General features: G+C 34.3%; 2 protein-coding genes across 2 annotated transcripts; one reads left to right on the plus strand and one right to left on the minus strand.

The window, feature by feature from the left end:
• Window positions 1-2,860: 2,860 nt before the first annotated feature.
• On the plus strand, window positions 2,861-7,406 carry cela1.6 (chymotrypsin like elastase family member 1, tandem duplicate 6). Its single transcript, XM_056448149.1, has 8 exons — window positions 2,861-2,949; window positions 3,054-3,145; window positions 4,668-4,768; window positions 5,571-5,696; window positions 6,583-6,719; window positions 6,815-6,957; window positions 7,045-7,194; window positions 7,290-7,406. Exons 1-8 carry the CDS (start codon window positions 2,910-2,912, stop codon window positions 7,299-7,301), a joined length of 801 nt encoding a protein of 266 aa, XP_056304124.1. The 5' UTR covers window positions 2,861-2,909; the 3' UTR covers window positions 7,302-7,406.
• Window positions 7,407-8,154: 748 nt separating this feature from the next.
• LOC130216035 (uncharacterized) lies at window positions 8,155-26,109 on the minus strand. Its single transcript, XM_056447930.1, has 9 exons — window positions 26,014-26,109; window positions 24,705-25,031; window positions 22,487-22,822; window positions 21,621-21,743; window positions 20,736-21,041; window positions 18,084-18,416; window positions 15,615-15,917; window positions 13,228-13,542; window positions 8,155-9,117 (listed from the first exon to the last, which is right to left on the minus strand). Exons 1-9 carry the CDS (start codon window positions 26,057-26,059, stop codon window positions 9,011-9,013), a joined length of 2,196 nt encoding a protein of 731 aa, XP_056303905.1. The 5' UTR covers window positions 26,060-26,109; the 3' UTR covers window positions 8,155-9,010.
• Between the last annotated feature and the right edge of the window lie 1,549 nt (window positions 26,110-27,658).

Genomic DNA, 27,658 nt, shown 5'->3' on the forward strand with positions numbered 1-27,658 from the left:
AAAAACATAGCTATTGACTTCTATAGCATTTGTTTTTCCTACTAAGGACAGCAATGCTTACATGTTTTCCGTTTCCTTCAAAATATCTTCTCTTTTAAAGAAAAAAGAAACTCATGAAAGTTTATAACCACTTGAGGGAAAGTAAATTGTGATTATTTTTCCCAGTGAACTATCCTTTTAAGGTTCAATACTGTATAAAACATCTCATTCTACTCCTGCAGGTGACATTTGTGACAAAACTCCTGGAAATGCCAAATATAAGTCTTATCAATAATGCTGAGGCCAACATTTCCTTATCAACATCAGCTCTAAAGGCACAAACACACGCTGTACGATTTGCTAAAGAACAAATCCGTCAGCAGAAATCCACACTAGTTTAGCATTGAAAACTAGTTCATTAAAAAAGAAGCTTATGTAGACTAGATACATAATAATAAATGTAGACTACATTCTACATAACAAAGCTTAATCAACAATAACTTAAACTTAAAAATTTATATATAAAAACATAGGTAAATAAATATTATGATTTGTTTTATTTTAACTTTTTTAATAAATTGGTTAATTTCACTAGATTAATTAGTGTGACAGTGACAAAAAACAAAGTAAACTTATCTTTTTATTATTATGAATGCAAATTGTATATTGATATTAGAACTCTCCAATAGGACTATATATAGAGTTGAAGTTAGAATTATTAAACCCCCTGAATTATTAGCCCCCCGTTTATTTTTTTCCCCAATTTCTTTTAAGTTTAGATTAACTAGGCAGGATAGGGTAATTAGTCAAGTTATTGTATAACGATGGTTTGTGTCTAATATATAGCTTAAAGGGGCTAATAATTTTGACCTTAAAGTGGTTCATATAATTTAAAACTGCTTTTATTCTAGCTAAAATAAAACAAATAAGACTTTCTCCTGCAGAAAAAATATTATCAGACATACTGTGGAAAATTCCTTGCTCTGTTAAATATCATTTGAGAAATAATTAACAAAAAAAATATTCAAAGGGGGTTTAATAATTCTGATTCCAACAGTATATCGTATTGACAAAATAAAAAGTATATCATTTTATATTATGCTCTATCATTTATTTTTGTGGTGTCATCAAAATACATTGTTTACGTGGCAATACTTTTTCACCATTTGTGTGAGCGCAATATTACACTAAAGACAGAAACGAGAATAACAGCGTGGAGAAAAAGCTGCAATGTTCATATTTAGCATTGATTTATTCTTTTGATTTTTTATTTATTTTATGTCAGGCCTGTAATCTCTAGTTTTTAAAAGTGTTTTATATTTCATTAATATTTATTTTGCATTTATACAACCTTAATCATACATTTGCTTCCTCCACTTTCCCTGTCCAGCATTTTAGCTGAAATTAAAAGCTGGTTCTCATCCAATTTCCTTAATGTTATTAATGGTAAAATCCTTCTTGTAGGGTACAAAATCTAATCTAGCAAATCTATGATTTTAATAGCTCTAAGGTTAAGAGTCTTGATATTGAAATTTCTTTTGAAGCGCACGTAAACAACTTCACTCTTTATGCATATTGTCATTCATGCAACATCAATCATCATCTGTCCACTCTTACAGTGAATAGCATACCTTTTTGTCTAACAATATGTTAAAACATGCAAGTAACTTGATAAAATACGTAATAAAAACATGCTAGAGATGTTTCAAACATGTTAGCACTGTGCTAAATAATTTATAAAACATGCAATGTGCTAGAAACATGCCAGAAATGTCTAATAATGCTAGAACCATGCTAACAATATGCTCAAACATGCTAGTAACTTGATAAACCATGCAAAAAGCCATGTTAGCTGTATGTTAAAACATGTTAGCAATCTAATCTATAAGTTCATCTAATTCAATATTACAGAATATTGTTTTCACTTTCGCTGCTATACAGATGATATCTTTGTCTTTCAAGCTCACATCTTCCTCCACTTTCCCTGTCCAGCTTTTTAGCTGAAATTAAAACTGGTTCTCATCTAATTTTCTTAATGTTAGTATTGGTAAAATATTATGTACAATATAGTTTGAATTTATACATTCTTAATTCACACATTTTCTTTAAAATGTTCTACATAAAATTAGAAAAATATGATTATGAATGAATGAATGAATGAAAGAATATGAAAATATGAATAACACTTTTTTTTGCCTCTACATGTGCTCAGTATATATAGACAATAATTTATTTAATTTACAAAAAAGGAGCTATATTGTGATGTATATTGTTATCAGGATATGAGATGACTTATATTATGTATATATTATATCATATATTTAACATATCGAATAATAATTAATATAATTATTGAAAAGTCCATGCACCCATGATGCATCAACTAATAGAATTTGCAGAAAACTACAAAATAAAGAAAAGAAAAATGAAATATTAATCTAGTTCTTGAACTATAAACACTCAAAACTATACATGGTCAAAAGTTTGGGGTCAGTTTTTTTCATGAAAATGATTCTGTTCATCAAGGCAGCATTTATTAAACGTAAATAATTTTTTTTTAATTGTTAAATATTTATTCAAAGTTTAAATAACTGCTTTCTTATTGTATGTGGTTTTAAATAAATAATTACTCCAGTCATTATTGCTTTTATTACTATTCTCATTAATAATAATAATTCATTCATAAAAGCTCATGTAAGCTCCAAATGAGATTCTATCTTACTTATTCAGGTTAAACATTATCAAAGCAGACAGAAATGGTTTATTCTGCATCTGGCATATTGGCCTTGGCACCGCTGTTATCTGTGGGATTCACACACCTGTGGGCATCAGAAAACCTGTTGTGTCCAGCAACTCTTGACCATCTGTGGGTGTATATATAGGGATGATGGAGGAGCTCAGAGTGCAGAAGGTCCAGAAAGACTGCAAACATGCTGAGGATCCTGTTGTTGAGTGTGCTGGCCGCTTTGGGTAAGATCTGGTCTCTCTTTCTGTTAAACCAAAAATAAGTTTGAATTTAGATGTTACAATCAAACTGCAATGCTAATGTGTATACGTGTGTGTTTTGTGTCCAGCGCTGGCTGAGCCCAGATATCTGGAAGAGCAGACTGCTCAGGAGAAAGTTGTCGGTGGAGAAGTCGCAAGACCCAACTCTTGGCCCTGGCAGGTAAAATATTTTTCAATAATATTTAATAACTACACTGTAAAAGCCAACAGTCAACTTTATCAAATGAAATGAGTGTAGTTAACTCAAAATTTACTGGAAGTTAATTCTACTAATTTGAAAAGAGTTTTGAACTCAGTGTTGAAGGTAATGGGTTAATAAAATACCTCATTACTTCAACTTAAATGGAGTAATTTCACAGTACTCATATAGATTAGTTTTTTTTTTTAACTCAAATGGTTTGTTGCAATCGGTGTCCTCAAATGGTTTGAGTTGCCTTAACTTTTTAGATTTTACAGCACTCAGTTGGTTTAAGTTCTCTTCGTTTATTGGGCTTTAGAGGGCTCAAATTGCTTTATTTACTCCAATGTATTAAGTTCACAGTACTCATTAGGATTAGTTTTTGAACTTAAATGGTTTGTTGCAATCGGTTTCCTCAAATGGTTTGAGTTACCTTAACTTTTTGTTTTTTAGTCTATATATTCAACTGAAATCATGTTAAATCTCACTAGTTAGCCTCTTTGGTGGTTCTCCATGTTTTTTTAAACCTTACTACTTTGTTCTGAGAATATCCAAAAGGCACCAACTTTGGAACACTTCAAAAAGTTGATTAAGACATATTAAAGTATGTTTTTAATTTGAGGTGTATTGTTAAATATTTAGCGTATTGTTCTGTTTTTTTTATTGATTTGTTTTTTTTTTTTGTATTTTAGCACTTTGGATTTAAGAAAAGCACATTACAAATAAAATTCATTTATTATTAATATTATTATTATTTTTGTTCTTACTCCTATTATTATACACCTGTAAAAAATAAAATTGACCATAAGTTGATGTATCTTTTTACCCAAGTACTGCACTTCATTTAGCACTTGACTCGATTTGAGTTGAGTCAACTAATAAAGATCTGCAGCAAGTTGAATAAATAAAGCAAATAAAGTTCCTTACAATTTTAAGATGAGCCAACTTTTTTTTTTTATTTTACAGTGTATGGCAAGTTTAGAAAACCCAGATGAAAAAATACTATAGTAATTTATAGTAAATAATGTATTGTTTTTGAACCATACTATAGTAAATCATTCTACCTGAATCAAGCTGTTGTTAATTCTATAGTCTCTATAGATACATAGCAACTATAGTAATATAAACAAATGACAAACAAAAAGCCCATACTATACTACAATTCACCAGTTTACTGTAGTAACCACTAAAGGATACTACCGTATGTATTAGTTCATGTACAGATCACTCTAGTTAATACTACAGTACATTGACAAAGAGTTGCAAATACTATAATATATACACAACATATAATACACTTTACCATAGTATGGATCAATATAGTACACTGTAGTAGCAATTAAGAAATAAAAAAAACATTATGCTACACTTTATAAAGTTCAGTAAGCTAATTTAACTTTTTTATCATTATGTTTGATTATTTCGTTTTGAAAAATGGGTTTTTCTACTGTTTTCCCCTCATGTTTTCTAATTCTTCCTAAAGTTTTGAACTCTTTTTTTCCAGATCTCTCTCCAGTACCTGTCTGGCGGCAGCTACTATCATACCTGTGGTGGAACTCTGATCAAACAGAACTTTGTGATGACCGCCGCCCACTGCGTTGACACGTAATGAATCCACGTTTCTTGTCTCTAGATGGTTAAAAAAAAAAACATAAACAGAAAGAATGTCAATAGTATGAATCTGAGGCGACATTTACATTGTCGTAGTTCGCCCTCTGGTGGCAGCTGCGATTAACGTTCAAGGTGTTTGCAATACATTTTTAGGTTCTAGATACTACTTAAAGCCTGAAAGTTTCCGTATATAAATAAATATAAATAAAAAGTAAAATTTCTAAAAAGTTTTAACCATATTATAGTCAAATATATCACAAAGTAGGCTATATTTTAGTATTTACTAATCGTTGAATACGGCAAATTGTAGTAGGCTATAACTATCGTGATAAATGTAATGCATGCTATTTTTACTACAGTAAACTGCGGTGTATTGTAGAATAATATACTCTTGTAGAAAATGACTGCATTGTGTAATTTGTGTGTAATTTATTCTATAATTGAACTATGGAATTACCACAACAGCATTCAAGTACTTTAGAATGGTTTGAAAACACAATTTATTAAATATAGGCTACATTACTACAGTTTGTTGTTTTCATATGGATTGTGCGTTAAATAACAATAACATTCAATTGTAACATTAAATTGTTACAATTTGACTTTAACTGCAAAAAAAAAAAAGACTAGAGACTCTAAATTTCCCACCATTATGTAAATAAAAACACTTTTGTATCCTGACCTTACCTTCATTCATTCCTTGTTGTCAAACGACTTTTTATCGCTGTTAAACGACTTTAAGGTTGTGAAAAGGTAGTCATATATATATAAATAACACTTCTTCCATCTTGTGCAGCTCAAGAACTTGGCGTGTTGTCCTCGGTGACCACGACATCTACAACCACGAGGGCCGTGAGCAGTACATGAGCGTCAGCAATGTCTACATCCACCCCAACTGGAACAGGAACAACGTGGCTGCTGGGTAAACCGTACTTTCAGAACATACACACATATGTGACGGACTCCACACAGCACAGGCCTATTGTGGCCTATAATACCACTCCGCTTCATACTGACCGGGTGTACTTTCACTTTCGCGCGGTTTCGTTTCAAACGCAACTTCTGCCATCTTGCTTGTGTCAGTTGTATATAAAATTACTTTAGGAGTTGTTTGCTGTTTATCAACTACTTTTAGACTTTTTTTAGACTGCATTAGTTTTTGAAATGTTTCGTGATGAGGCAACAACCTTGTTAAAACCAACAATGTGGATTCATCTTAATCTTCTGATGTGCAAGTTATTTATAATATAAGAAAAAAAAGGCTTATACTACTGCAGCTAATTACATTTGTCTTTTTAATATCTGGCACATTTATCAGCAAGTGACAATTTCGTTATTTTTGACTCGATGGAAACACTGCTTTATTCGCAAATGTTTTATGGGATGTTCCAGTTTTGCTAGTAAGTTTAAGTATCTTTAAATGGAAACAGCTACATACTCGCACATGCCTTTAGTCTGAACATATGATCTATATGCATGATGTCAGTGTTTTTACAAATTAAAAAGGTTAAATCATGGCATCTTCTATTAAAAAGTAAAAATGTAAATAAAAGTAATAAATATAAATGAATTATGCTTTCAAAAGTTGGCCCTAAAGTCGAATAAATTAATGGTGCAAATTCTGAAAAAGTTTGGTGTTGTGAAAACATACCGTAATTTATGTACAGCATAAATGTTCAATTCCCCATCAAAACAACACAACATACATGATCATATTTAACAATTTATAAAGTTATAGCGCCCCCTAGAATCAGAAAGGAGTGAAATGTGTCTTTTAAACTGACGTCTGTTATGTTTTTCCCTCTCAGATATGATATTGCTCTTCTGCGTCTGTCCTCCAACGCCTCTCTGAACTCATACGTGCAGTTGGGCACTCTTCCCCCCTCTGGACAGGTTCTGCCCCACAACAATGCCTGCTACATCACTGGCTGGGGCCTCACTTCCAGTAAAATTTAATTATTTTGAAATACGTTTTTCCTGAAATGATTATTGTTTGCTGATACCTGACATATTTCTTTCTACTTCATTTCTCTCCTGCAGCTGGTGGCTCCCTCTCCGCTCAGCTGAAACAGGCCTACCTGCCCGTGGTCGACTACAATACCTGCTCTCGTGGTGACTGGTGGGGAAGCACCGTGAAGAACACCATGGTTTGCGCTGGTGGCGGAAGCTTGTCTGGATGCCAGGTGACTCTCTCTAAAAAAAAAAAAAGTCTAAAACTATTTGGTATTGAAGTACAGAGTGTCATTTTGGATTGTCATATTTTTTTTTAGGGTGACTCTGGCGGTCCTCTGAACTGTCAGGTCAGTGGTCAGTACGTCGTCCACGGTGTGACCAGCTTTGTGTCTTCATCCGGCTGTAACGCCTACCAGAAGCCAACCGTCTTCACTCGTGTCTCTGCCTACATCAGCTGGATTAATGGCGTAAGTGCAATTCATGAGCTTATATTGTTTTTAAAATAAACACTTACTGATGATATATGACAAGAATATCCTTCAACACATTGTTTTCATTTCAGATTGCTAAATAAGCTGAAAAATCGGAGAAGACGAGAGACTAACATCCTTGGTTATGCCAGCATTTAACATCTGTAAAGGCCAATTATACTTCAATAAACTTTACATGTTGAGCTGAAGCTGTTTAAAGATTGTTCGTGTTTTCATTTAATCCAGTTTGATCAAAAACCGATCGTCAGTTGTGAACCTAAATGTTTTTTTTTTATAATTAAGGTGGATTATTTAGCCATTTTTAATCAGCTTTGCTTTTTAAACAAGTTAGTACAGAAAAAGGAGCTTGTATTGCTTAGCAAATTTGTTAAATATACAGTATGTAAAGCTAAATGTGTCTACCATAAACATATGAAACCCTCAACAAAGTAGGGCAATTAAAAAAAATAGCATAAAAGTGTAAACCCTATGACAAAGAAATAACTGAAATACTGTACAAGTCAACTGATCAGCTGAAACTGAAACCATGCCATTAGTTACTTCTAAAGGACATGTAAATATGCTCATTTTATATCTCCCCTAGATTTTAACAGTAGAGTTTTACCACTTTTTAATCCGTTCAGCCGATCTTTGGTTCTGGCGGGAGCACTTTTAGCTTAGCTTAGCATAGTTCATTGAATTGGATTAGACCATTAGCGTGTCGCTCAAAGAGTTTAGATAATTTTCCTATTTAAAGCTTGACTCTTCTGTTGTTACATGATGTAGTAATGATGGAAATATAGGAACTATACTCTCATTCTGGTGTAATAATTAAGGAATTTTGTTGCAGTCCCAAGGCTATAGCAGGCGCAGTATGAATTGTTATTCTAATCAAAAGCAAACTAACAGTTTTTTGTTTTCATTTAATACAGTAAAACTGATTCATTAACGTAAAACTTTATATAAAGTGCTTTATTAAATGTGACAGGTGCAAATAAAAGGCATAATGTTTACAATTTAAATGTAAAATACAAAATGTAATGTTAGTGTAGATGAGTAGCTGGCTAATTGCTACAACAGTCATACACATTGTAGTTTACTACATGTGGCACAGATCTTTACATACATCAGGAGGTCATGTGAGGTTATCATTACCATATTTGTGTTGATTAACGTTCAAAGCAGCACACACAATGGTTAAAGAAATACTACTGTGGTAAAATAAAGCAATAAACCCAAAGAAGCCATGTTTTACAGTGTATATTTAACAACTGAGTGGCGTTATAAGACACAACATTGAGCCGAGTGCCTAAAACTCCCTTATAGCTGCTCTAAACTCACTGTAAACTATGACTTCACAGGATTTATTTGTTTTATAAAATGGTTAGTTCAAATACATAGCGAAGACTCACAAAATAAAACAAATCAAATAAACTATTTTCTTGGCAACTGTCACAAAGTTTGTAGAGTATTCTTTCAGACACTTCTCAACCAATCAGAATCAAGAATTAATCACTATCTATTTTATAATATATATAATAAAAGCCATATATGATATTTTGGTTGTAGACTGTCTACGTCAATACAAAATTGAAGCTACAAAAAGTCATAATGCTAAGACAGTAATTAGTGTGATGTGTGACAATTAAAAGTATGAATTCACTTTCACTTTTTCACTCAAATTGTTGTCCTTAAACATGGTACATTTTTTCACTTCACGGATTCTGGAGTAAATGTTGTAAGGCAAATTATGTTGATGGAGCACAAACTTTGATGATGTCACAGTTGACACCAGTGGGTGTGTCTTATCTCATTAAAGTGAACTCGTCCCCTTTATGCCACTCATCCTGACAGGAGCTTCTTCATTCAACAGCTGCATGTCTACAGTCGCTGACTCAATCACTTCCTTTCCTGCTGAATCTAAAAAAAACAAAAAAAAAACATACAATGACAAATTACTGAGAAAAATTATCTGGATTTAGGGCCCTATCATACACCCGGCGCAATGTGGCGGAAGGCGCGATGCAATTGTTGTTTGCTAGTTTGCTAGTCGTCATTTTGACATTTTGCGCCAAGCTGTTTAAATAGCAAATGCATTTGCGCTCATATGTGCGCTCATAGGCATTCTGGTCTAAAAAAAGGAGGCGTGTTGAGGCACATTGCTGGTGCGTTGAAATTTTGAGGAACTTAAATAGATTGTCAATAGATTGGTCAATAGATCAGATCAAAGCTGGTCTATAGTCCAGCGCAGAGCGCGTTATTTGTGCACCTCGCTTACACATTGCTTAATACACACAGGGTGTACAGCAATACGCAAATATCTTTACAAATGAAAAAGAATTAAAATATTAAGGATATACATATAGGATATAATAAGGATACATATAGGATATAAATATAAAGGATTAAAATATTTCAAAATTATTATTTTCTAGCCTACATAAATATAATAGCCATACTTTCATGCATTCTTCATCTCGGGGGGGCTTTTTCAGTTTATTCGTGACAATTTGCTTTTGTATAATGTCATTATTAGTAGTAGTATTATTTATTATATGCATATTTATGTTTGTTTTATTAAAAACAAGCTTAGATTTGCCCACCTGTCAGGTATTAGACCATATGGGGCACAGCATGTGTATTTGGATATAACTCAGTTTTTTGACCACACTTCCTTATTACTGTTCATTTATTCGTTTGCTGGAAATTAGAACTGAATTTAGAAATAGTTTTGAAACAAATCTTTGCGCTTAATAAACGAAAATAATTATGTAGGCTAATAGATGTCTGTGCATACAACATGTTTCCCTATCCATGAGAGTGAAAGTGAAAGTAAAGTATGAGGAGGCTCATCTCTCATTCTTAGGCTGTAGATGCTGTTTAAATGTTTTCTCTCAAGTGAAACACTCAGTTTTTCCACTTACAAAGTCCGCCGTGTAAATAGCAAATGCGCCATGGCGCGACGCAACTGACTCTTAAAGGGAATGGGAGATGAGACTCTGATTGGTTTATTCTCAAAACACACCTATAACTCATTAAGACAATAAGCTCAACCCTGTAAGACCATGCGCCGTGGCGCAAAGAGGATTTTTCCTTCCTTAAAATAGCAAAAGTGGATTCCGACACGCCCTTAATGCGTTTGCGCCCTGTGCTTTGCACTTTGCGCATGGATCGTCAAAATAGAGCCCTTAGTCATATTGACAGTATATGTGACACGTCAACCCTAATGTACCCAATATACAACATATTTAACACAGATTTAGAAGCACATTTGACTCATTTGATTACTCAGTTTAAGTTCTTTTTGAAACTCTGATATTTAATGTTCATATATACTGTTTGAAATCTGAATAAAGCCATATCACACATACATCAGATCAAGATATCTTCGAGGATATTCCGAAAATTAGACCTCTGATGTCATTCTCACTTCATTTGTCAGAGCAGCACATGGAAACATAGAGATATACAAGGAAACTGTTGCCATTGGAATTTTTCAAAATACATAGCATAATATCACAAACAGTATTGTCAATTAAGTACAGAGAATTAAAAAGACAAATGAAACAACAATACAATTAAATATAAAAGAAAATCATATAATTAACATGAACTAATAGATATCTGAATCAGATAACGATGTTTAGTCTATAAGTAAACATATCTCTGATCAAATTAAGTTTATTTGGATTGATGAAAATCTGTAATATCAGTAATAATCAGTAACTAGTATTAATTCAGTTTTGCTGTAAAGGTTTGGCTTTTTTTACTCTTAGGGGCCGTTTACATCTTTTGTACGTCCAAATTCATTATTTCCAGTGGAGGCGTGCAGCTTGTGAGGGCAAATTGAGAGCGACACGTTTGTGTTTTCCAGGCGCATGTAGTTGAAAACATCTCAATTTTTCAAAATGCCATGAGCGCACCGTGAGTCACGTAACCATAACTGACCAATTAGCTTCATACTTTCAATGGAATATACCCATTTCGGTAGACTAATAACTTCAGACAAACACAGAACATCCAAACACTGCAGTGCTTTTTATTTGTTTCCATAAATAAAACTTGTATCAGAGCTGCAGCAATGTTTTGTTAGTTTGTCATCCTCTGAGAAAACGGTTGATGGTCATCTAGCAATAGCAGAAAACAAAAGAGCGCGAGCGCAATGCGAGTTGAAAATGGTGAAGGAAGCGACAAGCTTGAGCTTTCCACCTGTTTTAATACACAATTTGTGAACGGCCCCTTAAAGTGCCAGTAACCATTGTCTTGCTTTTTATAAATAACCAAGGACCACAATCTCAGATTTATATATAAAAAGATACCTACATCTTCACTCAAAAAAAAAAAAAAAAAAAAACGGGCTTTTGCTAGGCGTTGTTATACTATATAACTGCATGTTAATTGTTTATACAGTTGAAGTCAGAATTATTAGCCCCCCTGTTTATTTTTCTCCCAATTTCTGTTTAACAGAGAGCAGATTTTTTTTCAGCACATTTCTACACATACTTTTAATAACTCATTTCTAATAACTGATTTATTTTATCTTTGCCATGATGACAGTAAATAATATTTGACTAGATATTTTTCAAGACACTTCTATACAGCTTAAGGTGACATTAAAAGACGTAACTAGGTTAATTATGTTAACTAGGCAGGTTAGGGTAATTAGGCAAGTTATTGTATAATAATGGTTTGTTCTGTAGACTATCGGAAACAAATATAGCTTGAAGGGGCTAATAATTTTGACCTTAAAATGGTTTTTAAAAAATTTTAAACTGCTTTTATTCTAGCCGAAATAAAACAAATAACACTTTCTCTAGAAGAAAAAATATTATCAGACATACTGTGAAAATTTACTTGCCCTGTTAAACATTATTTGGGATATATTTAAAAAAAGAAAAAAAACTCAAAGGGGGGCTAATAATTCTGACTTCAACTGTATATAATAACTTTAACTGTTAAAAGCTATTAGCTACTAGGTAATTAGTTAAAATTATTGAAACCTAATAAAGTTATGATAACTAATAACCTTAACTTTTATGAATTTAATTGTAATGCAATATGGTGAACCTTCTGTAATGCTGCTTTAAAACAAGAATTATTCTGAAAAGCGCTATACAAATAAACTTGAAGTGAATAGATTTTTTTAAGGTTTAGCTGCTTGTTCAAGCTACATATTTAAAATGAGCTGAAACAACACAATTCCTAAGGTTTTTTGAGACAACTTAAATGTTACAGTGCAGTGTTAATTTCGTTAAAAAAATGTTTGTCATAATTTGTGACAAACAAGTTTCTACCGACGAAAACTAGACAAAAACTAAATTAAAATTAAGTGATGATGATGACAACTATAATATAAATATACTGACATTTTCGTTGACTAATAAAAACGAGATGAGAATGGGATTGGGGAACATTTTTTGGAAAATATCTAATGAGAATTAATCTTAGTGTATAATGCATGACGCACACACATTTATAAAGTAACTGATCCACAGTAGACGCGGGATGTGATTACATCATCATCAATAGGGGTGTCTGTCAGATTAAACTATAATGAAATGGCAACAGGTGAGAGAAAAACAAGATCATCATTTGATGTCAAGACAAAAAGTCTAAACCGTATGGGATCAGAAATACCCGCTAACTCGCGCTTGGTTCATGCGCTGTCTGCGTCTGCCGCGACCATCATGACATCAGCCATATACAGTGTCACTCTAGACTTATATTAAAACTGGAAAAGGGGGTAACCTAGGTGCTCTTTAATATTATAATTAATAACATTTTTTTTACAAATTTAAGTGATAAAACAAGATAAAACAACTAAGTTGTTGCATGAAAACTCAAGAACTGTGTTGTTTCAGCACATTTTAAATAAGTAGCTTGAACAAGCAGCAAGTGTAACTTTTTTGAGTGTTGGATGGCCTGAGGAAATTAACATCAAATTCGATTTTCAAGCAGTTAGAGCCAAATTAACTGCAGAAAAAAATAACAATTCTGCTCCTCATTAGCGCATTGACTTGAGTGACTTACCTGTGGCAAAAACATTGAAGCTCTTGTTTGTGGACGTTCCTGCGCTTCTGCTGATCTTCATTTTATAGACTCCGGAAAGGTCAGTTGTAATGTTTGTGATGGTCAGAGATCCAGTCTCCTTTTCCAGCATCAGTCCGTCTTTGAATCTCCCTTTCCGAACACCGTCATGCATAGTGATCTCTCCACTCTCTCCATTCATTTCAGCTATGAGAGAGTTTTTAGGGCCGAACGTCCACTGGACCTGATCATCTGCCTTTACTTTATAGTCGGTGTGAAGTGTGACGTTGTCTCCCTTCCTCACTGGCACAAACTCAGCTTCAGATGACATTGGCACACAGAAACAGAAAATGTGAAGATTTTAATACATTAACCCTTGTGTACTGTTCAAATTGTCAACCCTTTCGATATGTTCGTGGCTGTTTTTTGTCACATTGACTTCCATTATAACCACATTGTTTTTGGATTGTAAAACATGACAGCATATAATCATGCATTCTTGATTGTTGGTGGTTTTCCCTGTTGGGAAGGGGTCAAATTAGTCATTTTTTTACTGTTGATTATATAATGCATGATTATATGGCTTTGCAGTCAATAAATGTAATTATAATGAAAGTCAATGGGGCAAAAACAGTTATGAACAAAACGAACGGGAAGTCAATTAATCCAGAGTGTATTGTTGAGTTTCTGAAAAAATTCCAAAGCATTTTCCTCAATTATGTATCAAAATAAGATTTGTCACCTAAAATCATTTCATTTGCTGAAACACAGAGAAAGTTGAGGCCAAATTAAGCCTCAAAATCACCTCAGAGTAGATGAAAACATCCCCAACAGCATAGCTGATGTAATTGAAGTTGATCTGACAGTTTGCATTGTAAAGTGTATGTGTTCCTAAAGTTCAGTTTAGAGTAATTCTGTGTTAGTTTCAGGTTAGCACATTATTTTCACGTTAACATGTTAATTAATTAAAGCTGAGAAATATTTTATTGTGCATTATAACACTGTTTTATGATCATTTTATTATTTTAAGAGTTCAATGCTCACTGGCTCTGAATACACACACTAACAATCAGTAGGTCACAGGAGAAATGTTTTTGAACAGCACTGGGTTTGGATCTGGGTTCACACTAAACAGCCATGGCCTACTGGTTAGAGAGTTGGACTTGGGATCCAAAGATCACAGGTTCGAGTTATGGCACCATGTCGGTTAGGAGAGTGAATAAATATCCACCTCAATACCATGGCTGAGATTATGCCCTTGAGGCACCGAACCCCAAACTGATCCCTCTTCTGAGTGTGTGTACATGGGTGTAAGTCACTTTGGATAAACGTGTCGGCTAAATGCATAAATGTAAAGTGTAAATGCTATCATGGAGGACTAGCTCTAGCTTACTCATGGAATGTTTTTCACTTCAGGCTAATTTTCCACTAAAACTAGACTACTTCACTGCCTAACAGAAACTTGCTGTTATTTGTGCACTTGCATCGACTTTATATGTAATCTACTCATGCGGATACTTAATTTTGCTTTTGCAGTGAACCCAACTTTTTATAATACATACACTGCAAGAGTAGAATTGCGTAAATCCATGAATGCACACTTTGAAGTGAAGTAATGTTAGTAAGAATTAAATTTCCGATGCTCAGATTAGTAGGGAGTAGTGAACACTTTGTATGAACCCTGTAATTCTGAACATAGTTCATACATAAAGCTCTAATATATCAAGCTGGTTATCTGAAAACCGTGTGGTGCAAGGACTTGAACTGAGAACCATTGATTTAATGATCACTTAATTATCCCTAAATGCCCAGGCAGATGCAAATAGCTTTGCTTTTAGATTTAGTTTGATTAAATTAACATTTAAGTTAAGATTTACAAGGTATTTGAACTGTTATTAGGTAAAGGGAACACTATTAGAAGTGTTATTGCACTATTGTTCATATACCAGAATTTCATTCATTCATTAATTTTCTTTTCAGCTTAGTCCCTTTATTAATCAGGGCTCACCACAGCGGAATGAACCACCAACATATCCAGCATATGTTTTACACAGCGGATGCCCTTCCAGCTGCAACCCATCACTGGGAAACACCCATACACTCTCATTCACACACATTCACTACGGACAATTTAGTTTACCCAATTCACCTATAGCGCACGTCTTTGGACTTGGATGGGGGAAACCAGAGCACCCAGAGGAAACCCACACAAACGGAGAACATGCAAACTCCACACAAAAATGCCAACTGACCCTGCCGAGGCTCAAACCAGCGACCTTCTTGCTGTGAGGCAACAGCGCTACCCACTGCACCACCGAGCCACCCTATACTAGAAATTTTACATTAAAATTCGCAATATACTACTTTTGAAAAAAAAACCTGTTTCTTACCAGGCATGACAACCTTGAATTTCTTGTATGAGGTTTTTCCAAGACTGATGATCTGCGCTTTATAGGCTCCAGTGTGTTCAGCTGTGATGTTACTGATGGCCAAAGATCCAGATTCTTCCAGCTTCAGTCTGTTTGCAAATCTTCCATCAGCAGCATCATCACGTATCTCTATGGTTCCTCCTCTGATTTGAGCTACCAGAGTCTCTTCAACACCAAACATCCATAGGATCTGATCCTCATTCTGGATTTCCGATTCAATCTCAAGAGTGACGTTCTTTCCCTCCTCCACTGATATCCTCCTTTCTTCATTTCAAACATGGAAAAACATGGAAAATAGTGTTGTCATTATACCAAGCATGATCATTTAGATGTTGTTTTACCTACTATAATCCAAAATCAAGGGGTCATGGGGTGGTACTGTCCTAGGGATACATTTTGTTTTTTATCGCACATTTAACGTTTTTGTGTTGAACGTCAGCAAAAAGCATGAGTGAAAAGCATCCTGGTGTTCATAGTTTATATAACCTAGTGTAGAGGACTTCATCACAGTATTAGGAAACTTTTAAATACAATATGAGCTGCTATTTAAGTCACTATTTACTCAGACTAAAGTGGTTCCAAGGCTTTATGAGTTTCTTTATTCTGTAGAAAACAAAAGAATATATTTTAAAGAAAGCAGAAAACCTGTAACCAGGGCTTGACCTTAATCACCAGCCACTGTGGCTAGTAGTTTTCCAACATTACTAGCCACTTGCCTTTTTTACAAGCCACAATTTTGTTGTTGGGAAAACATTTGATATGCATAAATTTGACTTTGACATGCTAAAATGACTTGATTTCGATGTTGTGTTATGTCCACATGCCTCCTCATTCATTTCACTTGTTTTGTGTGTTGTGTATGAGCTTGCTCAATGAGCATGAGGAAATGGGTTATGGTTTCATAGCGTTTCACTACAATTAGTTTTTATTTTACATGCCGTTTCAGGGCTCAAAACAATAAAAAAATACCAAATTTATTTCTGACAACACCAAAAATAAATAAATAATTATTTCTTAGCCACAAATTTTTCGATCACCAGTTAACTACACATAAATACGAAGTTAATCTCCTATTAAAGCAATGTTATTGTAAGAAATGATAATTAAATCATACTAACAAAAATAACTACACAAAAGAAAGCAGGTGAAAAACATACCACGTGTGATGTTGAAAGAATTAATTAATAATCTGACATTCTAACATGAGATTAATAATCTGGTCAGCGCCAATAGCCTAGTGGTAGTGCGTCGACACATAGCACCAACGTGCTCACGGCGACCTGAGTTCGATTCCCGGCTCAATGTCCTTTGCCAATCCTTCCCCTATCTCTGCTCCCCACACTTTCCTGTCTGCAAAATCTCCACTGTCCTATCCCAATAAAGGTGAAACCCCCTAAATAAATATAAAAAAAGATTAATAATCTGTTCAAAGAATAGTTAAAGTAACCGCTGCAGCTGCTGCTTACCAAAAGACATTTTTTTAGAACATCTGGAGCTCTTGAGAGCAGCAGGACTGTGCGTGCACAAGCATCACTTTTAGTCCAGTCTATCTCAAAGAGAACAGATTATGCTAGTTGTGTTTTCGGGCACGGTTGCTTCGCGCAAGGAAACGGGAGTGCGCATGCGGCGCATCAAATTACATTACCTGTGCGCGCAAATAATCATCCTCTTATTCGGTATTCATGTACTTTCTTTTGCTCGCGTGAAGACAATTATTTTTGCCAGTCGTGCTGCTTCTCGATTCTCAGATCGCATTTGCACTAATATTGGACCATTCTTATTGTCGAACCCTGCTTTTAAGAAAACTACAATCTAAAAATGATTTTCAACCAGCTAAAGTGGCTAGTGGGAGCGGCTGTCTTACCCGCCACAGCTGGAATCTACCCGCATTTGGCGGGTGTTAATGTCAAGCCCTGCTTGTAACCGTTAACTTCTAAAGTAAGAAAGAGAAATACTATGGAAGTCAATGGTCACCGATTCTACACTTTCTTCAAAATATATTATTTTGGATTTTACAGAATGAAGAATCTCATGATTTGGAACAAGTAGAGGGTAAGTAAATGATGACAGAACTTTCAGTTTTGGGTGAACATTCCCTTTTTTTTACAAAGATCAAGCTGAATCGGACAACCGTGGCATAATGGTTAGAAAGTTGGACTTGTGATTGGGAAGTTGCAGGTTTGAGTCCCGCCTCTGGCAGTGATATGTTTGCATACACTGCTGTGTGTGTGTGTGTGCACTTGGATGGGTTAAAGCATGGATGAACACAAATTCTGAGTATGGGTCACCATACTCGGCCACATCAAGACTTTCACTTTCATTTTTACTTCACTTTCACTTTCACTTTCAAATTAACTGCAAACAAAAACAAATTGTATGATGAAGAACAACTGTAAATCATAATTTATTGTACAGATTTGAACTACTTACCATTTACAGAAACCATCCTGAATCCGAAGTTAATCCCTTTCCTATCCATTGTCTGGATTTCAAAGGATCCAGAGTCTTCAGGGCCAGTGTTGATGATGGTCAGAGATCCAGTCTGATGATCCAACTTCAGTCTGTCTCTGAATCTCCCGTTAACATTACCGTCATATGTAAGGATCTCTCCGGTCGCTCCGCTGATTTCAGCTATGGGTGACTTCAGGCACCCTTCTCCAAACAGCCACTTCACATGCACATTTTCATTCAGTTTAGTACCAGAATTTAGGGTGACATCATCTCCTTCCATCACCGACATCCTCCAATCTTCCTCTGAGAAATCTGCATGTAGAAAGAGACAATTCTAAACCCTGAACATTTAGGCTCATTTTTCACCATCAAATCAAACAGTTCCATTTTTACGCTTTTTTTTACTTCATCAAATAGCAGAAAGATGAAATAGAGCTTAGTCTAATATGGAGAAACTGTAAATTAGTTTTATTCTAAAATGGTCAGAGAATTTTTCTTCCACATTCAAAATAACATTTGAACTTTCATCAGGGATATTCCACCAAATACTGATCTAAGTCAAGTTTTTTAGAAATTAAAATTAAGGAATGCACCGATATGGAATACCGATATCTGATATCTCTTTAGATTTCGATACATTAGATTACATACAGTACAGTGAACAAAGGATTTTATTCTAAAACCTTAACTTTAGAATAGTTAATCAACTATTCTTTTCCATCGCCAACTTTCTTTTATACTAAAAAATCTACATAGGCATAAATAAAGCAACCAAGCCACTGAACATTAACCAAAATCAAAATACCTGACAAATAATAATAAAAAAAAGTGTCAGACAGGTAGTGGAAATAATGCATAATGCATGCTTCCACTGAAAATAATGCATAATTTATTGGCTTACTTCTTATAGCTTATATCAACTTAATTTTGTTATCGGATTTTGCTATTGCTATCGGCTTGTCTAAAAATTAATTTCAACATGTCTGAAAACATGTCGCTTTTTATTTGCTATGAAAAAGTACAATTTATTGTCTGATATCAATATGGTATATATAGTACCAATACCGATATATAGTGCATCAATATTGGTATTGTATTGTCTATAAATGAATTTCTCAGAAAACATGGCTCTTGTTATTTGATCCAACAAAGGTTATATTTATTGGCTGATATCGATATGGCCACCAATATATCGGGCATCACTATCGGTATTTTATTGTCTAAAAATTAATTTCAACTTGTCTGAAAACATGCCACCTTCATTTTTATTTAATGCAAAAAAATAAATAAATAAATTATATTTATCGGCTGATATCAATATGGCCACCAATACATATCAGGCATCCCTATCGGTATTGTGTTGTCTAGAAATGAATTTCAACATGTCTGAAAACATGGCACTTTTTATTTGCTATGAAAAAGTTAAATTTATTGTCTGATATCAATATGGCCACCGATATATAGTGCATCAATATTGGTTTTGTATTGTCTATAAATGAATTTCTCAGAAAACATGGCTCTTGTTATTTGATCCAACAAAGGTTATATTTATTGGCTGATATCGATATGGCCACCGATATATCGGGCATCACTATCGGTATTTTATAGTCTAAAAATGAATTTCAACTTATCTGAAAACATGCCACCTTCATTTTTATTTAATGCAAAAAAAAATTTATCGGCTGATATCAATATGGCCACCAATACATATCAGGCATCCCTATCGGTATGGTGTTGTCTAGAAATGGATTTTAACATGTTTGAAAACATGGCAGCTTTTTTTATTTGATGCAGAAAGAAAGAGTTATATTTATCTGCCGATATTGATATGGCCACCGATATATCGCGCATGTCTATCGGTATTGCACTCTCTAACAATGAATTTCAACAAGTTTAAAACATGCCACTTTTTTGATATTTGATGCACAAATAAAGTTATATTAATCAGCCAATATCAATATGGCCCCAATATATTGTGTGAGATAATTGTTATTGTGTTATATAAAATTTATTCCAACATGTCACTTTTTTGTCATTTGATAAAAAAAAAAAAACTTTATTTTAAATTTGGAAGAAATGTCAATAATAGTTTAGAGAATAAAACCAATTTTACATTTTATGTGAACACATACTGTAACTATAAATTGTAAATCCAAGAAAATAAGAATCGTGATCTCTTAATTTTTTTCCATAGCTCTATAAAATACATTGTGTAACAGTGTTTTGGGCGATGCAGTGGCGCAGTAGGTAGTGCTGTCGCCTCACAGTAAGAAGGTTGCTGGTTCGAGCATCGGCTGGGTCAGTTGGCGTTTCTGTGTGGAGTTTGCATGTTCTCCCAGCATTCGTGTGGGTTTCCTCCGGGTGCTCCGGTTTCCCCCACAGTCCAAAGACATGCGGTACAGGTGAATTGGGAAGACTAAATTGTCCGTAGTGTATGAGTGTGAGTGTATGGGTGTTTCCCAGAGATGGGTTGCGGCTGTAAGGGCATCCACTGCGTAAAACATGTGCTGGATAAGTTGGCGGTTCATTCCGCTGTGGCGACCCCGGATTAATAAAGGGACTAATCCGAAAAGAAAATGAATGAATAACAGTGTTTTGACCATATCACTCACCCCAACAGGAGTTACTCACCACTGACGACAACATGGAATCTTTTGTAAAAGCTAAACCCTCCGATTCTCTTGACCTTTAATACATAGTATCCATAGTGCTCAAGTCCGGTGTTTCTGATGGTCAGAGATGCAGTCTCATCCAGCATCAGTCTGTCAGTGAATATCCCATGCGCATCAAACGTCTCTCTGACCTCTTGTTTGATTTCAGCAATACAAGCGCTTCTATTTTCAAATGTCCAGATGATGTGATCTTCTGCCATTATATGAGCATCACTCTGTAGTGTGACATCATCACCCAATTTCACCATCACAGTCTTCTGTTCATCTGCCACAGCACACAAACTATAAATGAACTGAAAAAGCTTTGAATTTAGCAAATGAACACTTTATGACACACACTTCTTATTTACAGCAGTATAATACCCATATAACAGTACACTTTTTGGACACACATGCTTTTTCTGACATAAAAGAGGTCACATTTTACTTGCTTCAACCATTTATGACTTTCTTTCCTCTATTGAACACAAAAGAAGGTATTTTGAAGAAAGCTGTAAACCACATAATATTTGTTTTTCCTACTTTGGAAGTCAATGGTTACAGGTTTTCAGCTTTCTCCAACATATATTCATTTGTGTTCAACAGAACAAAGAACTTTATGAAGGTCTAGAACCACTTAAGGGTGAGTAAATAGTCATTTTCGGGTGAACTATCCCTTTAAATACACTAAACGTAAGTGATTAGTAGATTAATGTTATTCAGCTCAATGCGGGACAATCACACACTTCACTTATTGCACTAAATTAAATCACAAGCATAGACATTATGTTATACATACACTCTCCACTGAACTGGAGTAAATCTCAGTGTTTTTTTCTCTTGCAGTATCAACTTTAATACTTACACGTTCGTAATCGTAGTTCAGAGATCTTGCTGCGATAGCAAGAAGCACCGATTACAGATACAGCCAAGAGCAGCAGAAAACTAACAACAATTCCTGCTATAGAGCCTGGAGATAGACCTAGAACTGGAATAATGTAGATAGATAGACATTATGAATGTGTATCGTGATTATAAAATAAAGATTTGATCATAGCATAAGCCTTTAAAGCACAGGTGTCAAACCCAGTTCTTGGAGGGCAGTAGCTCTGCACAGTTTAGTTCCAACCCTAACTAAACACACCAGATCAAACTAATTAAGTCCTTCGGGCTTGTTTGAAACCTACAGGTAAGTGTGTGGGAGCAGGGTTGGAACTAAACTGTGCAGGGCAGTGGCCCTCCAGGAACTGAGTTTGTTACCCCTGCTTTAAAGGAACACTCCACTTTTTTTTGAAAACAGGCTCATTTTACAGCTCCGCTAGAGTTAACAGTTGAATTTTACCATTTTTGAACCCACTCAACTGATCTTTTAGCTTAGCTTAGCATAAATCATTGAATCGGATTAGACCATTAGCATCGCACCAATTTTTTTAAGATATTTTGATATTTTTCCCATTTAAAGCTTGACTCTTCTGTGGTTACACATAGCACCAAGTCCAACCGAAACTGAAAAGTTGCTATTTTCTAGGTGGATAAGGATAGAACTATACTCTCATTCTGGCGTAATAATCAAAGAACTTTGCTGTCGTACCATGACTGCATGACCGCAATGAAATTAGAAATCTATTTCCAAAAAAAGTGGTGCATTCCTTTAATTTTACATCATCAGAATTATTCACTGGAGGGTGATAAACAGTCAATACTGTGTTTTGAAACACTTGAGTTACTCACCGCTGACAGCAATGCTGAATTTCTTGTAAACCGTGTCTTTGTTGCTGCTGATCTTCACTATATAAAGCCCAGAGTCTGAGTTTCTCGTGTTCTTAATGGTCAGAGATCCAGTCTGATCCAGTTCCAGTCTGTGTATGAATCTCTCTTCGGTATCAATAAACGATGAACTATTGGTCTCTGTGTCACGTTTGGCGATGAGTTTTCCTTTATCTCCAAACCTCCACACCATCAGCTCATCTCCACGTAGTTCAGTAACATCAGTGTGGAGAACGGCAGAATCTCCTTCCATCACAGACAAGCTATTTATTTCAGCTTTTCCAGCATCAGACGGTGACTCTACATGAAGATTCACAGGAAGACATTTAAACGCAATCCTGCTGGTGGTACTATTGTATTAAAGTTTACAAATTTGGTCTTTACTATGATCTTTAAACTCTTTTAAAGTCTGAAATACTTGATTCTGATTGGTCAGTCGTGACATTTTAGAGTATATTATTCCAAGATAACAACCTCTGAATAACAAAGGCTCATCAGAGTACTTCAAATCAAATTGGCGACCAGTACATATGTTCACATTGACGTTTATATGTTTGTCTGTCATGTCACTGTTTATGACTGTTTGGTGCCATCATGTGTAGGTTAGTGTAGCTCCATTCAACCATTTTCATTTCTGTCAGCTTTGTGATTAACTAAAACTAATTGTTATGCTAGAATATTATGGCTCAATGTTTTGTGTATTTTTTTATCTTTTGTGGCAACTACGTAGTTGTGTAATAAGTGGACTACAGCACATCCATGCAGTTGTTATAGCAGACAAAAAGCCAAAGGAATTCTTATATAATATCAATAATTTTTTGTGCCGTCTTGAGTTTTCTCTTTCTTTTTCCACCAGCTAGCATTGTGGCATTAATAACAACTCATTCAAAATCTTTTAACTGACATGCAAATAAGAACACAGTTGTATCTTTTCTTCACTGGTTGGCCGTGCATTTCAGGATCCATTTTCAGTTACTTTTATTTGTTTATAAGTGTCTGATTGGTGCTACACCTCTTTACCTCTCTGAGCTTCTCTGCCCTTACACACCAACTCGTTCACTCAGGTCAACCGACCAGCTCCTCCTCGGTGTGCCAAGGACCACTTGAAAGCTCAGAGGGGATCGGGCTTTTGCTGTGGCCACACCTAAATTGTGTAATGAGCTGCCTCTGTATATTAGACAAGCCGTTTTCATTAATGTTTAAAAATTTCTTCTTAAAACCTACTTGTTCAGTAGTCAGTCACGACATTTTAAAGTATATTATTCCAAGATAACAACCTCTGAATAACACAGGCTCATCAGACTACTTCAAATCAATTTGGCTATCAGTATACATGTTCACATTGATGTTTATATGTTTGTCTGTTGTTTGGTCTTTAGCACAGCATGAGATGTTGACATTTTATGTTTATTTATTTGTATTTTTAAGTGTGTTATGCTTTGTTTTACTCTTTATTGTTAGCGAATTGGTCAACTGTATTGTTTTAAGAGAATTATAAAAAAAATTTAAATTGAAATAATAATCATGACACAGAATAGAAAATGATAAATCCAAATAATGAAATTTAAATGGTGTCATTAAATGCAATAAAATCAAAAGAATAAACGGAAATAACCATTGAAAATGTATGTGTTTGCAGTGTACACATTAGGTTAGGTTAAACAAATTCTTTTTTTTTTTTTTTGTTGGTATAGTTTATGGTGTGTTTACATCTTTAACGTTAATAGTTTTTATGCATGTCCACATGATCAGAAACTGGGGAACAAGTTCATACATTTCACACATAATTCAAACGTTTTAGTTAGTATCATTAGCGATTATGAACAGTGAGTGGCCTAGTCAGTTATCTTTATTTTTAGTCATTGTTTAAAAACAAACTAACAAAACTTGATAGTAGACCTTATGAATGGGGTCTATTCAACGATGGCATTTAAACGGCATTTCATCTATTTTTATGCTTAAACAACTAAATTAATACTTAATTCAATTTAACTGGCTATATTTTGATCAAATTACATTATCGATGCTGTAAAAATAAACCTTACGAAATTAAAAATGTTCACCAGAAGTATATCGGTTAAATTCAGTTATCAATAATGCGATCTATGAAATCTTCCTGCCTCCACACTAAGCAATAAAATCTCAGTGTTAACTAAGTGAAAAAGGGTTTATTTATCCTCACCATAAACAGTAACGATAAATATCTGACTTGAAGTCACGTTCATATGGTCGAGCTCTGCTTTATAAAGTCCAGAGTGTTTGGTTCTCATGTTCTTGATGGTCAGAGATCCAGTCTGATTGTTGAGCTCCAGTCTGTCTCTGAATATATCATCGCTCGTATAGGAGCTCTCATTTTCCACCATTCTAGCAACACGCGAACCTTCATATCCAAACCTCCACTGTATCCCGTTAAACCCCTGCATTTCAGTAGGATCAAGGTTTAGAGTCACTGAATCTCCCTCCTTCGCTGATATGGTCTTCACTACGTCTGCATCGGTAGCCAATACACCTGAGGACAGACAGAAAGAATCTCAGAAATTGAACTTATTTAATGCTAATAATAATGTACTGAATAATGAACATGTTTAGTTGAGACTTGTCTAATAAACACAATTTTAAACCTATTTATTTTTGAAGAAAAATGAAGAAAAATGAAGAAATGAAAGGCTTTATTAGTGTACTTTGAACGTGCTTTCGTTTAGCAGATGCTTTTATTTATTTATTTATTTGTTTATTTTTTTTAGCAAAAACGGCCGTTATAATACTGCATATATGCGGTTTTGACCAGGTGGTACAAGATTTTGTATTAGTTTATTTTCAGCTACAGGTCATTTGTGCTTGAGTTCATTACAAATGATTATGAACATATTTGTAAAAAAAAATGATAAATTGGACAAAGATTATTGACTCACCAATACTAATTAATAAAAAAAAGTTAGCATTTTCATTTTTTTAGTCACTCCAAAATACGTAGTAATATCCTCCCATCATTTTTCTTAATATTTCATATATAGATAAAATTCTATATACATAGTTGTTTTCTTTTATTTTTTTTTTTACTTTTATACTAAAAATATCAAGAATATCTTTATTTTAGTTAGAATTTTTCTTTCCCAATATGCTAATTCAAAGGCTAAAAATATTTTCATATATTTCACATTGATTATTTAGATCCTCATTAGCCACTATTAACATGGTGGCTATTTATCATCGGGTCCAACAAATAAAGAGACATATTAACATTAAACTCAAAACAAATCAGAGTCCTCTTACTAAATCAAATTCAGACATTTTCATATCGCAAAGAATATTTAGTATATTTATTTTAGTCTATTTGTGACATTTTTAGCAGTGATTGTTTTGAAAGAGAATAATGACACCTAATATTAAACAATAGAGGAAACGGGAGAAATGATGGGGTAATAAACATGAGATGGAAATGCAAAGTGAAACCGAAAGTGAAAAAGAATAATAAGACGTCGCGCACTTACCGAGCATTATTAGAAAAGACAAAAACATTTTGGGTTTATTGTTCATCCTGTTGAAGATTCATAAAAGTTTGTCTCTGAACCAGACCCGCCCGATGACGCTGTTAGCATACTAATGAGCAAGCAGAGTAACGGAGGAAACTAGCGGTGTTCTTCTTTTACAGTGGAAAAGAAACCTGAAACACGCTACACTGCCACCTGCTGTTTGCATAAAACAGTTCACCTTTAGCAGTCCTCAACATTTGGAGTTCAATGAAAACATGTTGAGCACTTAAACTGAACAAACAAACAAATAAACAAATAATCAAATAAATAAACAAAAATAGAACACACAAAACAAGTATTTGCAGTTCTCTCAAAATATTTTGAGCACTTAAACTGAAAAAAAAAAGAAAATAATCACAGAACAAACACTTGCAGTTCTCTCAAAGCACTTAAACTGAAAAAATAAATTAAAGTAAAGCTGAAAAAAAAAATCACAGAAGATCTAAAAATTGTGTAATTGCTTTTAGGAGTTGTAATGGATATTGTATTGGTTTTAAAGAAAACCTTTGGAACTGTTCTCATAAGATTTCCTTCTGCTGGTTGCAAGCATGTTGAAACCACACAATTGTAAAGGAAAATGTCCCAAAATAGACTAGAAACCTTTCAAATTATTGGGTTTAGTAGATTAATCATGATTTGAGGGGTTTGTTAAGGTTTGTTAAGGTTGCATTTCAGACACACTGTTTCACCATGTGGTTCTGAGAGTCAGGTTCCATAATACATCCCAACAGGCACCTTGATGTCAAACAGAAATCAAAAACACATCAAAAATGCAAATTGATTTGCTGCCTTGCTGACTATTTTAATGTCAAGATGACATGAAATTTACATCTAACATAGGTGTTGAAAATTTGTTTACAGGATTGTTTTTTGAGAGTAGAAAGCCAATTTGACATCAAAGTAGTTTAGATGTATTGTACAAATACAAAATCCAGTTTACAAGTGTGATTGAAGATTAATAAAACTTCTTACGATACTATTTGTGCCGTTATTTAAGTGGTCAAAAAGGGCAACGATGTGCGGATGTCAAAAAGATGTGAAAGTTTAGACATGTTTTTTTTTTGACACCATGTCAATGCCAATTTAATGTCGTCTTGACTTTAAAACTTCACTTATTTAACAAGAAATAAAACTGTTTTTAATCATGTGAAAATACTATTCTTGAGGCTTAAACGTACATAGACACATCGATGACATCCAGCACATCCTAACAGTACTTTACTGGATCTGATGGTCTTCATGTCTGTACAGTGAACTTAGTTTCATGTTTATGAAACTGAGATGATTTGAGCTTTATGACATGCGTTTGATCCTGCTGGAAGCAAGATGGATTCACTTTAGTTATGAAGGCAAGGGCTATGTATAGTTTCATTCGAGTCATGTCAGATAAATTTCACATGAACGCCACCACAAACTCAATATTATGAGTGCAAAACTCTAAATTGTCTTTAAATCCAAAGTTTCCAAGTTGAGATCATATCAGTAAGAAACATGGCAGAATCACTGATTCACTTACATACGAATACAAAGTCAACACTGGGCTGTCAAAACAACTCTTCTATAACTCTTTCTATAAGGAAAAGTTAACAAACCCTGCTGTATT

Source organism: Danio aesculapii, chromosome 22 (genome assembly GCF_903798145.1).
Source record: "Danio aesculapii chromosome 22, fDanAes4.1, whole genome shotgun sequence".
NCBI lineage: Eukaryota > Metazoa > Chordata > Actinopteri > Cypriniformes > Danionidae > Danio > Danio aesculapii.

Coding starts and splice junctions, on each gene's coding strand:
- cela1.6 (XM_056448149.1), top strand. CDS start 2,910: ATGCTGAGGATCCTGTTGTTGAGTGTGCTGGCCGCTTTGG. Junction 4,769..5,570: donor GCCGCCCACTGCGTTGACAC/GTAATGAATCCA, acceptor CATCTTGTGCAG/CTCAAGAACTTGGCGTGTTG. Junction 6,958..7,044: donor GAAGCTTGTCTGGATGCCAG/GTGACTCTCTCT, acceptor ATTTTTTTTTAG/GGTGACTCTGGCGGTCCTCT.
- LOC130216035 (XM_056447930.1), bottom strand. CDS start 26,059: ATGAACAATAAACCCAAAATGTTTTTGTCTTTTCTAATAATGCTCG. Junction 21,744..22,486: donor ATTCAGCATTGCTGTCAGCG/GTGAGTAACTCA, acceptor ACATTATTCCAG/TTCTAGGTCTATCTCCAGGC. Junction 13,543..15,614: donor ATTCAAGGTTGTCATGCCTG/GTAAGAAACAGG, acceptor TGTCATCTGAAG/CTGAGTTTGTGCCAGTGAGG.